The sequence below is a fragment of the Balaenoptera ricei genome, chromosome 12, assembly GCF_028023285.1.
Source record: "Balaenoptera ricei isolate mBalRic1 chromosome 12, mBalRic1.hap2, whole genome shotgun sequence".
NCBI lineage: Eukaryota > Metazoa > Chordata > Mammalia > Artiodactyla > Balaenopteridae > Balaenoptera > Balaenoptera ricei.
This window is the reverse complement of record NC_082650.1, coordinates 44,465,168-44,483,127: the sequence shown is the minus strand read 5'-3', so window position 1 is coordinate 44,483,127 and position 17,960 is coordinate 44,465,168. Positions and strand designations below refer to the sequence as shown.

General features: G+C 37.8%; 1 protein-coding gene across 1 annotated transcript; it reads right to left on the bottom strand.

The window, feature by feature from the left end:
* Window positions 1-20: 20 nt before the first annotated feature.
* Window positions 21-17,606, bottom strand: GPRC6A (G protein-coupled receptor class C group 6 member A). The gene is given in 10 exon segments (XM_059941622.1): window positions 21-37; window positions 375-498; window positions 4,766-4,975; window positions 11,437-11,694; window positions 11,697-11,968; window positions 11,971-12,274; window positions 14,668-14,813; window positions 14,816-14,900; window positions 14,903-14,969; window positions 17,391-17,606. Coding segments are annotated over 10 exon segments (1,677 nt in total). The 5' UTR covers window positions 17,585-17,606.
* Between the last annotated feature and the right edge of the window lie 354 nt (window positions 17,607-17,960).

Here is a 17,960-nt window from a genome sequence, read left to right as displayed (position 1 = left end):
TTATAGTTATTGTGCCCCAATTACAAGTCAGGCACGTCTGTGTGGGGGATATATGGACAAAAAGAGACAGAGAACTCGCATTATTTTAAGAGGTGCTGGAGAGGAAGTCCAGTGGAGGGGATGACATCTTCCCTTGGAAGTGAAGTCTCTTTTACATCTCTATTAGGTATTGGTTGTGCGTCTGCTGCTAAAATAGAGCATATTCCAAGAGAAAATGAAATCTCACTGGAATTTAATCTAGCAGAAGCATATGGCACTTTTTACCTTTCAGATGAAAAAATAAACCAAACAGAATTCATGTTAAAAGAAAATCAGCCTAAGAGAAATGGTTCAGATGTGTCACTGTACATGTTGCAATGAGTATAATTAATTACCTGTCTGGTTACTATAGTGATTATCAGGACAGTTCACACATTCATAGCAGCAGATATGTTGACTTTTTGTTGTTTTCTTCATTTGCCCAGGACTGCATTCCTTGGAGCATTTAGGCTGAATTTGCTGCAAAGTGAAAAGAAATCCCGAATAGGTTTTTTAAAAGATTTATCTTAATTATCCTTGACTTAATGTAAAGATTTATTTACAAAATAGTATTTTGGTCTTTTTTTTCTTCATAGTGTAATGGAATTGTTTTGTTATCTGGAGGAATTTCAACAAGTTTAAAAAATAGAAAATATTTCAGATAGTGAAACGGTTTAGGAAGAACACAGTTTTTGTCACATTAATAACTTTTGTAAGCAAATAAGGGAATTAACTCTTTCAAAAAGTCCCTTGACTCAGAATTATTGGACTTTATATTCTTTAGAAGAAGGTTGATAATTATGCTATTTAAGGAGCATGCCCAGTCTAATCTTAAAAAAAAAAAATGGAAAAATTTGAATTTAAAACCCTTAAAGTATTAGTTAAAATACAACCCTAGATATATACATAATATTTAAATCATCCTGAGAATTCAGGTTACAATGCTGCGTGTCACAATGTGAATCACACGTAGCATTCTACTTTTATGGAGCCCTCTGTTTCCAATATAGCTAATAACTCTTTCCATTTCAGCTGTGTTTTTTTTTTTTCCATTCCTAATCCCTTTCTCATAGCACATCTCGTGAGATAAAAATTACTGTCTCACTTTTACCCTTGGGAAGCCAAAGCAGAATGGGTAAATGAGGCTTTCTCTAGATTCCCTTAACAGCTATTCCTAGCCTGGAACACAAAGTCCTTAGCTAACTAGTCTTTTCTTTGGGACATGAAAATGATCTGACCGAGAGAGAAAAGTAGCCAAGATTAGTAGCCCCGGGTTCACAAGTGCTGGCTTTCTTTTTCTCACCACAGCTATTGCTTATCTGGGTTTTCAGCAGGCAGGATATCTGCCTTGTGGATTCCCCAGGGTAAACTTTTAATCTGAAGTATCCACACTCCGGGAGGGTGCTCCGAAGACACAAAAGGATTTAACTACAAGATAAAGCTGGACATCATTAGGAGGAGAAAAGTGAAATCTTTCTTCCCAGCAGGACAGTTCCTTTTCTCTCCCCACGTAAGAGACAGCGAAGCATTCTAAAGTCTAGTATTGGTGTTTGGGGGACATCAATAAATTTAAGATTATTTGATATTTTGGACTGTGGTTTTTGATGACTTACCAAGATGCTGATACCCCAACTAGCCTGCAGCTTGACAAGTGAATCTTGAAGTCTGACCTAACTGATCTCAGATCTTGTTGGTTTCTACTACCTCCTTGAAATACGTATGGGTGTTTCCATCAGAAAGGAAACCTTGTCCCTCTTTTCATGGTTGTCAGTCCCTTCCGTTTAGTCCCTAAAAGCCCCACTCAGTTATCTGTCATCCTATCATCTCCCCCACGTTGAGTGTCTCCCCTACAAAGTCTGGAGATGTCTTGGTAACAGTTAAAAACAGCACTTCTTGCAGAAATTATAATAGGGAATCCTCTCTGTATTCAATAATAAAATGAGTCACAGCATGGTTTAAAAAATCCAGTGTGAGTTACGGTGTTTAGCAGAGTGCTGGGTTCACAATGTAGTTGTGAGGGTGATAGTGATGATAACGAAGACAATGATGAAAGTTTGAGAACGCAGAAGGATGGCTACGTTTCTGTGTTTCAAGGAAAAAGTACCTTACTTTACTGAAATTTATGACAGGGAAAATTAGAATAAGATAGTGGCTTAAAGCATTTCTATGTTCATTCTTTCATTGAACACATACATTTTGAGGGCCTATTATATGCCAGGCACTGTTGCAATTACTGGAGCCACAGTAAGGAATGAAATACAAAATTCCATGCTCTCATAGGCCTTCTGTTCTAGTTGACAAGATTGACAATAAACAAAATAAAAATAAGCAAAATGGGGCTTCCCTGGTGGCGCAGTGGTTGAGAATCTGCTTGCCAATGCAGGGCACACGGGTTCGAGCCCTGGTCTGGGAAGATCCCACATGCCACGGAGCAACTAGGCCCGTGAGCCACAATTACTGAGCCTGCGCGTCTGGAGCCTGTGCCCCGCAACGGGAGGGGCCGCGATGGTGAGAGGCCCGCGCACCGCGATGAAGAGTGGCCCCCGCTTGCCACAACTAGAGAAAGCCCTCGCAGAGAAACGAAGACCCAACACAGCCAAAAATAAATAAATAAACAAAGTAAACAATGCCTTAAAAAAAATTCTTAAAAAAAAAAAAAAAAAAAAAAAAAAAAATAAGCAAAATGTACAGAATGCTAGATAGTGATAAGTGCTAAGGAGAAAAACTAAAGACAGGAGGGTATAGAAGAAGTATTAGGTTGACAATGCAATTTTAAATAAGGTGACCAGGAAAGGCCTCCCTGAGATGGTGACATTTTAGGAAAGACAGAAAGGAAGTGAGAAAGTGTACCATGTGGACATCAGAGAAGATTATTACAGGCAAAGGAAACAGCAGGTAAAAGGCCTTGAGCTAGGAGAAGGGAAGACATGTATGGAAGATTGAGAAAGCCCGTGGGGTTGTAAGAAGGGCTGAGAGTGAGGGGAAGGTAGTGGGAGATGAGGTCAGGGAGGTGCTGGTGGCAGATAATGTATGGTGTTTAAAGACAATGGCTTTTCCCCTGAGAGAAATAGGATGTATAGGGAGGGTTCTGAGCAGAGCATGATATTTTACAGGATTACTCTGGCTTCTGTCTTAAGAACAGACTGAAGGGGGTAAGAGTGGAAGCAAGGAGCAGTTAGAAACCTACTATCTGAATCTGGGTGAGAGGTGATCCTAGCTTGGAGTGGGGTGGTAGCAACAGAGTAGAGGACAAAAGTGTCAGATTCTGGACTCATTTTGAAAGTATAACTTAGGATGGATATGAAATGTGACAGAAAGAGAAGTGACAAGGATCCCACCAGATTTTTCCATGAGCAGCTAGGAGAAGGGAGTTGCCATTTATTGCAGTGGGGTAGCTTTTGGAGCTCAGTCTTGGAGATAATTTGTGAAGATGACTACTAGACACCCAGGTAGAGATGTCAGTCAGGCAACTGTATATTTATTTGAGTTGAAATTCAGAAGATAAAAATCTGGGAGTCATCTGCCTCCTATATAGTGACATTATTTAAATGCCTGGATGAGATCACTAAGGAAAAGTGCAGACCAAAAAGAGGAGTGGTTCTGAGCTCTGGGCCCACCAATACTTATGGGCAGTAAGAATGGTAAGGAAACAGCAAAGGAGACTATGAAGTAGTGGCCAGAGACAGGAAGAAAACCAAGGGAATGTACTGTTGTGGAAGCAAATAAAGAAGGGAGAATAATTAGCCAGTAGGTGAAGTAAGATGATGTTTGTATTTATTAACTAGAGAGAAAGAATTCTGATGGACTGAAAAGAGTTCAAAAGAATTATGGGAGGAGAGATATTGAGGCCAGTGAATATATTCAACTTTTCCGAGGAGTTTTGCAATAAAGAGAAATAGAGGAATGGGTAGTATATGGAGGAAAAATTGGGGTGTCAATGGAGCTCTTTGGTTTTTTCTTAAGATGGGAGGAAAAACAGCATGTTTGTATCACTATTTAAATAACACAGAAAATACTTGAGGGTGCAGAAGAGAGTGGAGAATTGCCAGAGCAATATCCTTGAGTAAGTAAAAGGGGTTGGGATTCAGAGGTCAACTGGAGGAGCTGACCTTGGCTAGGAGCATAGACAGTCCATCCACAGTGCCAGATGGAAAGCAGGGATACAGGCACAGATGTGGTGGCAGCGGAACACTGGAGTTCTCTTTTGACTCTCTCAGTTTTGTTAGTCAACTAGGAAGCAGGGTCCACTGAAAGTGAGGATGGGGAAGATGTGTTGGAGTCAAAGAAGAGAAAAGAAAGTATAAAAAGCCATCTAGGAAGGTGGACAGATTAATGGGCTAGGGTAATAGTCTGATTGCCCAATAGCATTTAGGACCCGCTGGAGGTTAGAGATCATGAATTTTAAATGAAAACAGTCAGCAAGGTAGGTGGGGTTTATTTCTTTTTCTTTTTTGCTTGTTTGCTTTTGCCAAGTTCAGCTACATGGGGGCTATATTGATTAGGCAGAGAGTTTAATATAACCAGGATTATACTTCCGTCCAATGAATAAGATGAAGAGAGAGATGGGCAAGGAAATTGAGGGTGTGTACAAGGGAGTGATATACAAGTTGACCATGGAATTTAAGGAGGGAAGTTGGGGACAGAGAATAGGCAGTAGGACCGCTAGAGGTCCTCGCGGGGTCAAGGACTTTTGCAGTTGAAGTACCAATTGATTTGAATGCTACAAAGCAGCCAACAGCAAAATTACCTTAAGATTCCTGAACTCATTTTTTGTTTCTTGGTCTGTGACAATGAAGACATCATTCTTCAGGTCGTATTGTGCCATCTCGGCAATAGTCATGTGAATGTTGATCTTCCAGAGCACAACATCATATCCAGTATTCATATCTCCATGGACATCAAAATGAAATGAACTCCCTCCATCTGTGAACGTCACATTTTTCAGTACATCAAGTAACTATGAACAATAAAAACAGAAACAAAGACTGATAGAAATATTGTAAGTGTATCCATTATCCCAATCATAACACTGCCTTACAAGGAATATCACTTAAAAATTAGAAAAAGGACATTCTGGATCAGTGAGTGTGGTAATTAGTTGAGAAGGTTCTTAACTACTAGGCAACAATTTGAGAAGTGTTGAGAATTTCTGCCAAAGTCTTGCTCTGTGAATTTGAGAAAGCAAGTTAATGTTTATGGAGGTAGCTTCTCTAGCCTACAAAATTGAAATCTGAGCATCTTTACTTTCTCCACGTTGCAGAATTAATGGGTCCTCTGGGGCAGATGCCTGGGCTCTAATTCTGGTTCCATATTTCATTAGTGGTGTGATCTTGGCAGTTACAATTTCTTTCTAGGCCACAGTTGAGGTAAATGAAACCTACTTAATATGATTATTGTAAGAATTAAATGTAATTATGGATGTAAGCACGTTAGCCCAGTATCTGGCACAGATTAAGGGTTAATAGAGATTAGCTTAATACCTTTAAGTACCTGTTATTAGCTAATAGGGATGTTGTGCAAGTAAATAAAAATACTTTGCGTCTATCAACTAATAAAGTCACTTGACATTCATACATTACATGCTAATACTCAAATCTGTGATGCCCTTTTACTCCATAACAACTCAGTGAAGCAAGCTGAGCAGGGATCATCTTCCTCTTTTCTCAGAGGAGGACCCCAGCCAAGGGGTGAAGGACCTTATCTGAGGATACACATCTTGACTTTCATTATGAGGTCTTTCCATTGCACCTAACAATATATTCATTTAAATTCTCCTCATTGTTTTTTTCCTTCTGACTCAAAGCAATCATCCCTGTGCCATTTGGAGTTATGGAAGGCAGGAAATTCGTCCTTTCCTTCTAGAGTCACAATCAGCCTGGGCCTTTGGCCAAGTCTGAGTAGGTAATCCAAGCCAATAGCTATCATGCTTACCAGCCCCAAAATGAAGGCTGAGGGGACAGAACTACAGACCTGGGCAACAGTCCAGTAATGACAGCACCCTGCTCTTGGGGTTTGTGCTGAGGGGCGTCCCTACCCGAGAAGTTCAATTGGTGAGCCTAAGGTAACTGCTAGTGTCTGCCTTCTAAGTCCATACTCGTTTGGTGGGAGGTGTGGATCTTCTCATCTCCAATGGTTTTCACGTCTGTTTCAGTAATTGAGAGTATAGTAAAGTGATCTCTAAATTCTATTTCCAATTTAGTTCAGAAAATGATTCTTTTTAACTTGAGAAGAAATATAATGAAAAAGTACTTTTCTTGTTACCCAGTTTGTTCAGTGAGAACTTGTATGCAATATAGCTAGAACAGAAAATGTTTTACTGACAAATGAGGCAGCCATATTGAGCTTGTGCTGCAGGAGAAGAATACTGGACTGGGAGGGAGGAAAACATTTGACTTCTGGCTCCACGGGCCTGTGCATCTATATCTGTGATGCTTATGTGGCTTTTGTTGGGTGCAAAATCTATGGAACAAGGCTGAAATTATTCTATTTGAATAGAGTTATTCTTATTCTATTTCTTCCTAGTTAATCTTTTTTTAAAAAATATTTATTTATTTATTTGTCTGGCTGTGCCAGGTCTTAATTGTGGCATGTGGGATCTTTGCTGCCGCGTACGGGATCTTCATTGCGGCATGTGGACTCTTAGTTGCGGTGTGTGGGATCTAGTTCCCTGACCAGGTATCGAACCCGGGCCGCCTGCATTGGGAGCGTGGAGTCTTAACTACTGGACCACCAGGGAAGTCCCTTAGTTAATCTTTTATGAATGTTTCTTTCCTGCAGTTTTTTTTTCCCCTTTCGCAAATAGAATATAAGAAAATCAAGTTGTATTTTAAGTAAATATATTAGCTACAGTAGTCATGTCAATAACCAAATATCACTTTAACAAAATCTCTAAGCATGTATATTGATTTTATTATATGTCCTCACAGGTTTCTTCATTCTTTTAATTAATTCAAATTAATTAGTATTGCTTTAAAGAAGCAGGATGTCAGATCTAAGGTGGTAGAATTAACCAACAAAATCTTATTCCAGAAATTGCCTGGAACAAAAAATATGGAGGGAACAAAAATAGAACAAGTAAAGCCCTACCTTCAATGTTCCCATCTCTACCTGTGTATTGATTTTTCTTCTGTTCCTTCCTTAAGCAATATACACACGTAAGCCCCAGGAACTTAGTTCTTTAGGGAGCATATCCTCTTCCATTCTTTTGTTTGAACTGTAATTTCCACCAGTTTTTTCCTGCATTTAATCAGGTTTTACAGGGTAAATTTCTGACACATATACGTTCTGTAAATAATGATAACATTGTATGATGTAAATAAACTAGCACAATTCCATGTTTGTTCTTACAGGAAAGAGGGTGGAGGCAAACAAAACAGTACATTCATCACTTGTTAAATATTCTATCGAACATTTGCTCTGGATTAAGGTAATTTTGAACATTAATGCTTATAGTTATTAAGCTATTTAAGGCTTTTTCCATCCATTATTTGTTTATTTTTCATCAAGGCTCTGAAACTCATGATAAGTTGACTCTAAAATATTTAGAGAGTAGGATTTGCATCTCCATGATTATATAATTCACCTCTGTATGGTAATAACCTGTTTCTGAGAACTCAAGTGGTCAGGAGACCACTCCAATTAAACTGCCGTGGTTGATGTTGTTTTCCATGTCCCCAGCCTCTCTGCTGTCTACTACGTCTCCGTAAGTGAGCTGTGCTTGTGAAAAGAGGTATCTATGTGAACGAATTAGAGACTAGCGAGGAAGCAGCCTTGCATCTCTGTCTGGTACCCAACCTATGTCTTTTTCTTTTGTAAACTTTTCCATGGTGTAGCAAAAAAGCACATGACTAAGGCTGGGACAGTTTCACTGCTAACTGTATGGGTGCCCACGGGCCAGACCCTTATGGCTGAGGTCCCCTCCATCTCTAAGCTGCTGCAAGTCTCAGTCACCAGTAACACTTCTTCTTGCCAGTTCTTTAGGATGAAGTGTAATGAACAAGAATCTGTGGATCTACCATAATATTTAAAGATTAGAGATGATGTGTGTCAATGCTTAGTATAGTAGGACTTAAAAATTATTAGTTATTATTTTCCTCATTGCTCCACAATCATTCCCTTTTTGTCCTAATGTCTCTCTGACTTCTGGACCACTATACTTGAATGTCTCATAAGTTCTTCAAATTCAACATGTCCAAAATGGAATGCTTAATATTTCTTCTCGCTTCCAGACCTTCACTTTCTCTGTGTTTCCATCTCAATAAATGGCACCGGTTGCCCAAATTTAGAATCATTTGAGATATCTTTGCTTTTCTCTGTCATTCTTTACATCCAATCTATCTCCAAATACTCTTCGTCTTTCCTCTTAAGCATATGCCTCTCCATCCTCATTGTCACACCCTTAGTACCTGTAGTACTTATACCTGAAGTATAAGGCAACCTTATTGTATGCCTGGATTACCAAACTGGTCTTTCTCTATCTAGTCTTGTCTTCCTCTAGTCAATGTACATTGCAGTAGGAATACTATTTCTACAATGGAAAGCAGGTCACATCACTCTTCTGTCTAAAAATAGCTTTAACTGGCTCCCCTTTGCTCTCTCAAGTCCAAACCTTTAAACATAGCTTGCAGACTTTCTATTGAAAGGATGGTCTTTGTACCAGCAATATCAGCATCACCCGAGAGATTGTTAGAAGTGCAGACTTTCAGGTCCCCCACACTGGAACTACTGAATTAGCATCAGCATGATAATCATATTACCAGGTAATCAAGTTTGAGATGCTCTGATTGATAAGGCCCTAATGATGGATGCTTCACTAACCCTCCACTCTCATTTGCCTGTAATTTCCACAAAAGACTCCAGTTCTATGGCACTACTTTCTGATCCCCGAAGATGCCATGCTTTCTCTCTCTGTGACTTTGCTGGAGTATTTCTGTCCTGCTTAACTCCTACCCATCTGTCATATTCACCAGAGATGTCATGATCTTTGGAGAATGTTCTCTGAATTGCTAATATTGGATTAGTTGCCTCAATTATATGCTTCTCTACCATCTTGTATTTATATGAAACATTGTAATGCATTATTCTGCACTGTGATCAGCTCCTTAATTGTTTGATTGTTTACTCCTCTAGACACATGACTCCTTTAGGGAGAGAATTGTCTTGTTCTCCATAATATTTTCAGCACTCAACACAATGGCTGGTAACATCGAGACATCCAACAAATATTTGCCAAATAATTGTGTAAATAGTAGTTTGACTATTATACATTCTCTCATCCCAAATACATCACTCACTACCTTGTATATCATCCACAGTAGAGGAAAACAAAAAAGAAAACCAAAATCATTATTCACAACAAGGAGGTGGTATTCTCACACACATCTGAGGAACATAAAAAAAATCTGTTGAGGTAAAACAAGTATGACTGTGCTATCCCTGAATACTGCTCACAGACATCATCAAATGTGGAGCCAAAGTAAGGATTATCCTCAAATATTGGAAAAAACTAACTCCTTTAAAGTTATTTGAATCTAAAATCATTCAGAAAGTATTGTTTAAATATTAGTGAATTTTGCCAGGGGACAAAATAATTTTTAGGAATATATCTTTGATTAGTGACCCTAAATGTTGCTGATCTTTTAAATTTAATGTCTATGGAGAATTCTTCCTAAAAAGACAATTGTTTGCATTATTTGTCCAATTAATTCTGGCATAGACATGGCTCACTCGTGATCAAAGGAGCAAGGTACTCCCCTATTCCTCCTTTCCAGTCTGTTTCTGTTTGTTCTGGATTACCATGCTCCCGGGGTGGGGGGGAATAAAGAATGACCCCAGGCTCCTAGTGTTTAAATAAAACATTTTAGAAGATCTGCTTCAATTATACTTTCTCAAGATTTTTCCTCAGAATGTTTGAGACTTATTCCTGACTTAAAATACTTTCCCAGAGGATAAATAGCTATTGCTATTTGTACTTCTCTTCTTTTATGAGCCTCTTTATAGCTCCTCCCCTTTATCCCATCTGCCTCTGATTGTCTATTTTCTCTCCATTACTCTTTCTCAACCTCTCATTCTTAAAATTTCATGTAGTGGTTTCATTATGTTGGTCTACTTAGCTTAGAGTTTTGTTGTTGTTTTTTTTTAACCAATCCCTCATTAAAGTTTTACATTACCAAGAGTATGCTTTCAAACAGGCATCTTAAAATCACTAGACATATAAATATGTGTGTGTGTGTGTATACACACATATTTTAAAGAAAGTTTTAATTAAAAATCAAAATTCTAATCTCTAGTCTTACCTCTTCATTAGGTTTTTTTCTGCCTTGCATTTACAAGGTGAAAACTAGTTTTAAAATGAGCTACTTAAAACACCCTATGACCATCACATGCTTCACCCAAATGTAAGCTGATCACTTCAGACCTTGGAGCTTGTGTTTGTGGGTATTAAAAGTAAGAATGACAAAAGTAGAAACAGCCTGCCATGGACATTCACTTATGTGATCAGAAGAATTGGATCTTATTCCCTTTTACCTTTTTTCCCTAACAAATGTAAAATAAATATCTATTTTGGAACATGATTCTGCCTTAAGACAGACAGGTTTGGCTTTGAATATACGTTAGTGAGAAATTTGTTTCTAATGAGTAAAATTTATCATATAAAGCAGCAGTTTGCTTTTAAATGCCTTGTTTATGAACATTTTAAAAACACAATGGAAAATTTTCACTAAATAGGGCCATATTATGCTTTAATTAGAGTTTCTACAAACTAATCAAAGAGAAGAAAGGGAAAGACTTCTTTTACACAATTAGTGGTTCATTTAAACCTGAGAGATCATAGGACTTGTTATGACTGACCTAACAACATTCATTTGAAGAAGACTGGAGTCCTAGGGAGACTGCCCTAAGTAAGAGTCATAACTGGAGGCGTTAGGACTATATCCACCAGAGACACCATGAAAACCAAAGGGTATGGAGTCAGAAGACCCAGACTAGAGTCATATTTCTGGTACTTTCAGCTTTAGTTTCTTTATGCATAATATTTAGCAATAATAAAAGGAATCATTAAACATGCCTGGTCTTGTGTTTGTTAAGAGCATCAAAAGAGATAATCATTTGAAGCTTTGAAAAACTGCAAGATCAGATACAAATACATAAACTAAAGGAAAATAGCACTATCAACAGAATCTTCTTGGAAATTAAAAGAACACAACTTTGGTGGGTCAGAGTAGGAGGTGAAGGTAAAATAAAAACTCTATTATCCTTAAGAACAAAGATCTAGTGATAGAAATACAGGTTATTCTAACACTGAAAGTATCTACTTATAAAAGGAATACAGTTAAGAGCAGTTTATATAAATATTGCAGATTAAAGAAAGGAGAGAAATGATGGTAGGGGAATTTTCTCGGATATGTGAGTTAGTACCTCCCATGGTTGAAAGGCATTGGGGTTCTGACTGTCTGGAGCTTGGCACAGATCCCGAATGGCATAACCAAGGGCAAACACTGCTAGCTGAATACTGTGAACAAGTCCCGGCTCAGTGTAATCCCACAGGAAGTCATTTCTCAGCGAGAAGTTCCTTTCTATATCCTCGTTAGCCTTGTAGGCCAAAGTCCCCTGAGAATAGTTGGAAATGCATTGACTCAGATCACTGTCCTTAGTATATGCACAGGCAGAGCCTTGAGCATGGCATATTCATTTAAGGGCTTGTTATTATCACTGGGAAACATATGCAGATTTTGAAGAAAGGAATGGAAAGAGGACATATTCCTTCTTGTAAAGGTAAACCCCACAACTTTGCCAATCTTTTTAACATTAGGAATGGTGGTGATCTTGGTGGCCATTGACCAGTTATCGCTAGCAATCCAGATCTTATTTATATTCCTTTCAATGGCTTTACTGAAGAGATTGAAAACATGGAACTGACTCAGAAATACCACAATGACATTAACCTGGCTTCTGCTATGATTCTCTCAAGTGTCTGACTGATCCTGACTTCAATGGTTTTATCTGAGAGGAAGGCTGGGAGAACTTCTCTGAAGGCTATGCACACATTATTTGTTGAGGTCTGAATTGCAAAAGTGTTGAGAGCCAGTCGTCCATAGTCATCATCTGTGGTCAGGATACCAGTCCAGTTCCATCCAGATTTCTGAATCAGGTGGGCCATTGCTTTAGTTTGGTAGAAGTCACTGGGCACAGTCTGTAAAAATGAAGGAAAGCGAATTTTGTCACTTAAGGTTTCTGCATTTGATTCATAACTCACCTGGAAATGGACAGAATCTTTTAGTTATGGTGTTGATGAGCTGCAGGTGGCTATTCATAGTAGATATTCTTCTCTTTGATTTCTGTGAGTTTCCATAACATTTTCTAAATTCTTTGATCCTTTCCATCCTTCCCCCTTCAATGAACTACTTTATAAATAGCTTAAATCATGATATTTAGTACCTGGTGACTGTTGAGAGTCATTGCTTTTCAATCATTTGGTACCGTGTATAGTATAAGCCCTTCAAGGGTTTAGGCTCTATTTTAAATCTCCATCTACACTCCTATATCCATTTATATCTATCTTATATCTCAGGCTAGGGCCAATAGTGGATATTATTTAAATACTTAGAGATAAATATGGGAAAATGCAGTCAGTCAAATAAGCAAAACGAATTTTCGGACACCTAGTTTGTTCAAAGTTTGTATAAATGACAACTTTGATGATTTTTATTCTAGGTAAAATAAATCATCCAGACAAATAATCATCTGTCCAGGGGTCAGTAAACTTGCTTCTGTAAAGGACCAGATGTAAAATATTTTAAGCTTTGTTGGTCATGTGTGGTCTCTGTCATATATTATTTTTGTATTTTTTGTTACAACCTTTAAAAAGTGTAAAAATCATTCCTAGCTTGACATCTCAAGAGCTTGAAAGCCACATTTGACCCACAGGCTATACATTCAATAGTTTTCGGACTCCTAATCTACTCAAAAGAGCAGCAGCATTTTAGGAGACCTCCCTAATGTGTGCAAAGTTTTGCCTAATTTACAGCTTTGGTGATTTTATTCGAGGGAGAGTTATTACCTTCCACAGCTGCAATTGCACTGTGCCACTTCCTCAGTGATTTTTTTTTTTTACTAATTACAGCAGCTACATAGTATGGGGGAAAGACAATAGGCTTTGGAGTCAAACAAACTTAGAATCCTGATTCCAATACATTTGGCAAAGTTAGTTAACATTTCTTTCCCTGTGAAACAACAGGATTCTTGTGAAGATTGAAGGAGAAATTTTAAATAGATAGTGGCACACAGTGGACATTCACTAAACCTTAATTCCCTTCCCAGTACCTGACATTACTATGCTCACCTTCACTGTGCCACCTGGGCTTCTGCAAAATCCGTGTTACCACGGAGAGTCCCCTCTCCTATTGTGTGATCTATCATGGAAATTACATTTTCACATTAAACAACCATTGTTAAAAATAGTCTACTTTTCTTACTTGTCACTTAACTAACATTATACATAGTCTAGAAATTTTGGATTAAAGCCTTATCTCTGAGATATTTGGGGGAATAGTTTTTTTGTTTTGTTTTGTTTTGGACTTAAACTTTTCATTATCAACTTCTCTAGGCTATAATATAATGGAACTCTAAGAGTTTTGTATGGGTATATGCACTTATTTAGTCTAGCTCCAGAAAGTTACATATTTTGAATTCTTATGTACTTATATTATACATGTATATATTTCTATCTGTTCACTTCTATCAGATGGTCATTTCTTGATAATCTGACTATAAGCCTTTTCTAACCTTTTGCTTCTAATCTTCCTTGATCTTAGAAAGTAATGACCTAGTGAGTTACAGAGTGATGTGATATGAAGGTTAATTGGTTCAAAATCAAAGCCAAGAGAGCTTACTTGACTCTGAGTAATGTGCAAGAACTTAGTGCAGGGCTGTCTAATATATGCTTTGGTCTTTCAAAGACCATTTTGCTTACTTCCTGGTTAGTGGTTTGCATTATAGGAAGCTCAGTAGTTCACAGTCTCTGCTCAAAGTCTTTCCATCATACTCAGAACAAAGTGCAAACCATACCACAGCTTACAAGATGCTATGTGACCCCACCCTTACCCATCTCTACAAATGCATCTCTTACTCTGCTCCTTTCTGCTCAAACTGACCTAACCATATTGACCTTTTGTTATTCTTTGGACATTTCAACTTTGTACTTACTGCTTTCTCAGCCTAGGTACTCTCCTCTTCTCCCCATCTTCTCTTGACTGTCCCTTTTCATTCAAGTTTCAGACTGAACGTCACCTCCTTGAGAGTCTTCTTTGACTTCCACGCCCCTTTACCCCTCACTTCCCCTGCAGTTTTCTTCATGGTACCTGACTGATGTTATTTTAGAAACAAGGCAGTTGAGGTGCTCAGAAGTTTCTGTCTTATCCAAATAACACTGAAAACTGTCAGAAACTAGACCTGACAGATTGAGGATGACTACTCCCTTAGTGCTTTGATCACTATGCTATCCATAATGGGGCACATCCTTTTTTTTTACTGAAGAGAAAGAAAGGTTAAAGTAAAAGCATCTCCCCCACTGGCTTCCCAGATTACCCTGATCCTTTCATGATAAAGAATATGATCAAACCCAGTGTATGGAGGTAGAACAAAACCCACCTGTGGCATGAGCTGTAAATTCAACATCCGGGAGACAGCCATGGTTATTTCTGAGTAGCCAGCACCTATGACAGCCTTACCCCTTGGCATGTATCTGGAATAGTCACACTTAAACTCCACGATTTCTCTGGAGCAGTTGAACTTAGAAACCTCAGAGCAGCTGCCATTGCCTCTGTGACATCTATGCAAGTGTCATAGATTTCATACCCTAGTTTGACTCCAGATAATAGTGTGTTGAATTATTGATCATCTCAATGCTGTGTATCGTGGCAAGAATTTGAAGAAAATTTGATATTTCAAAGCTGTTGAGAAACAAGTTTTTTTGAAATTAGAACATAACTCTTCTACAGACATGATGGTATCCTATTTTACTCTCATTTCTGCTGTATAATAATTTCTGAATCAGTGACGCTTATCTCTTGAAGGATCTAAACTTTATTTATTTAAAAATAGTTTTTGATGGAAACCTTTCTCAAGAGTATATAAGGGGACTTCCCTGGCAGTCCAGTGGTTAAGACTCCGTGCTTCCAATGCAGGGGGCGCGGGTTCGATCCCTGTTTGGGGAACTAAGATCGCACATGCTGCGCGGCCAAAAAATTAAAAAAATTTTTAAAAAAAGAGTATATAGGAACCCATAGTTTCTCAAATGGAGTCTACAGAAGAGGATTTAACCTTTTCTTGGTTAATTTCAGGATCATTTTGAATATTCAGTTTAGTATTCTACAGTATGAAGATGTTTTCATAGTTAGATGTCAGCATTTTATTGCTGTCCAAGAATCTGCTTTTATAGACTCTCCCATTTTTTACTTTTGTGATGCTAATCTATTGTTGTTGGAAACCAGAAGAATAAGACTCTTAAGAATGACTTATAAAACAGGCTCTGGGTAAACGCACGATAGCTTTCTCCGAGATAACATGCACTATTTCAGTTCCGAGACATAGATATTTCCCATTTTAGTGGGTTTTTCCAGTTGGCTTCTGGACTTGTGATTATTCCAGAGCATTGAGTTGTTTAATTACTGATTTACTGTTAAGTTTATTTCACCCACCACTGTATACAAAAGGTTACAAACAGTGCCTAATACAGAGTAAGAATTCAATAAATATTTTTTGAATGAATATAAGGGGATATTGTTGTTCAGGGTTTCGATATTTTCAAGTTTCTTTTAATTCATTTAGTTATGATAAATTAAATAATATTTGGATAATGCTGTTTGTCATTACAGACTATCTAAATGTGAAGTTTGGCAATGAACATTAAGTGTTTAATTTAAAGAAAGAAACAAAGAAGAAAGGTTGAAGTAATGAATTGTCTGGCAAATAAAATGTGTAATATTTTCAGAGTCCCCCACATGTTAGCTCCATGAGAGTCTGAACCTCTTTGGTGTTTACCTCAGTATCTCCCATGCCTAGAATGCGACCTAGGTAATGTAGGCATTTAATAAATAGTTGTTCCATGTTGAATGAATACTGTTTCTCTCAAGGAGTGACAATACAGCAAAATGATGTTCAGTGACTTTTTTTGTCCAGAATAAATTTGCTTATTAGACCAAATGATTTTTTTTTTTATCATTTTCCATCCTTATTTGTTGGCCTATGATTGTGGGCCTTAAATCTGCAGTGCCTATTTAGTGCTCTGAAAAATCCTCATTAACTATTTCGGGGTGTTCACTGGTATTCCTGATAATCAATGATTAAGATGACAGTAGCTCAGAATACCCAACTTAATGCCAGGAAGGAATCTTAGAGTGATGTGGGATCACATTTTACCTGAAAGCATTCATAGAGGGCATGCTAAACACTTTTTGATTAAAAAAAGAAAAAAAAGGAGGAGAAAAGAGGAGATTAAATTTACATACAGAAGTATCAAGATAGAAATCAGGATTTGAGAGTTAGAAGGAAGCACTGGGATCACATTGCTATAAAACAGAAGCTGATGCTGCCTGTCTTTAAAAGTTATCCAGGCCCTTATTTTACAGAAGAGAAAAGTCAGAAGCTGGAACTCAGAGAGTTTAAATGATTTGCCTAAATCTACAAAATTACTTTGTCCCCAAACTGAAATTAGAATTCAAATAGCCTGTTCTCCTTAAAGAAAACCATCTGTAGTATCCTCCATCCAGCTTTATTCTTCTATAATACACCATGACAAATGTCTTTTCTGTAGTCAAGCTTTCACAATATAAAGTGTTCATGAAGGAAGAAGGAACACTCTGAGTTGAAGTAGGGTTCTTAATTCATTATGAAAGAATTAGGTGATTTCAAGAATGAAATAAATACAGTGTTGACAAAAATGTTAGTATGGAGAAAAATTTTAAGTGCAGTCTATTTTAAACAAAGAATTAAATAAAGATCCATGTTTGAAACAACCCACATTTGTGGGTTATAGAAATATAACTGTGCTATGTATGCTTGTAGTGGACAGGCTACTGCGTCTTATTGGTTTTCTCGTGTGACGTCAGGGGTTACTCTTTTTAGGCAAAATCGAATAAATATATTAATGGGAAGCATTCATTGCCTCTGTACTTGGAGGTTGATTATACATATAGTGCTAATATAGCTTTCTTGTAAGGAAGAATAGCAAGACTTAACTTTATGCAACGTAAAAATATATGAGTTTAAATTTTGTTAAAATAATTTAGATGTTAATACAAGTAAACATTTACATGCCCTAGTCTCACTGTATAATCTTGAAATCTAAATGTGTTCTCTGAAGCTTTACTCACCCGACACACTTCTGGATTTCTGGCCATCTGGGGTAGTCTTCTGAGGACAGCATTTTTTCATGAATGGCAAACAAACCTCCAATCATGATATGCCCTGGAGAAGTGGCAGCCACAAAGTCATCAGGGGTCTGGCAAGGCTGGGAAGTAGCAAAAATAATCACAAAACAGGTAATCAGTACTATCAGTAGTGCCATGTTTCTATCTCATTTGCTCACTTCTTGCGAGTTCTGAGGAATCATTGAGCTCACAGAGTGCCAGCAACATCATTCTAATTTCACCTGTAAACACCATATAAAGTATTGGATAGTGTCAAGGGCCAGAAACACTCAGTGTTCACATACTTGATGACAGTCAAAACAGTTCTTCACCAATAAGAACATAGCAGACTTTCTCACACTCCGTTGTTGATGAGTGACGGCAGTAACGCCAGGTAAAGCTGGTAGAATTAGAAACACAGCTCCTCACTGTGATAGCATCTTTTACTCAACTGACATGTCAAGGGCTTTGAGTCATGCTGGCATTTCTTTTGAAGTAAGATATAGAATCTTCAAGAGGGAGCCGTTTGGGAAA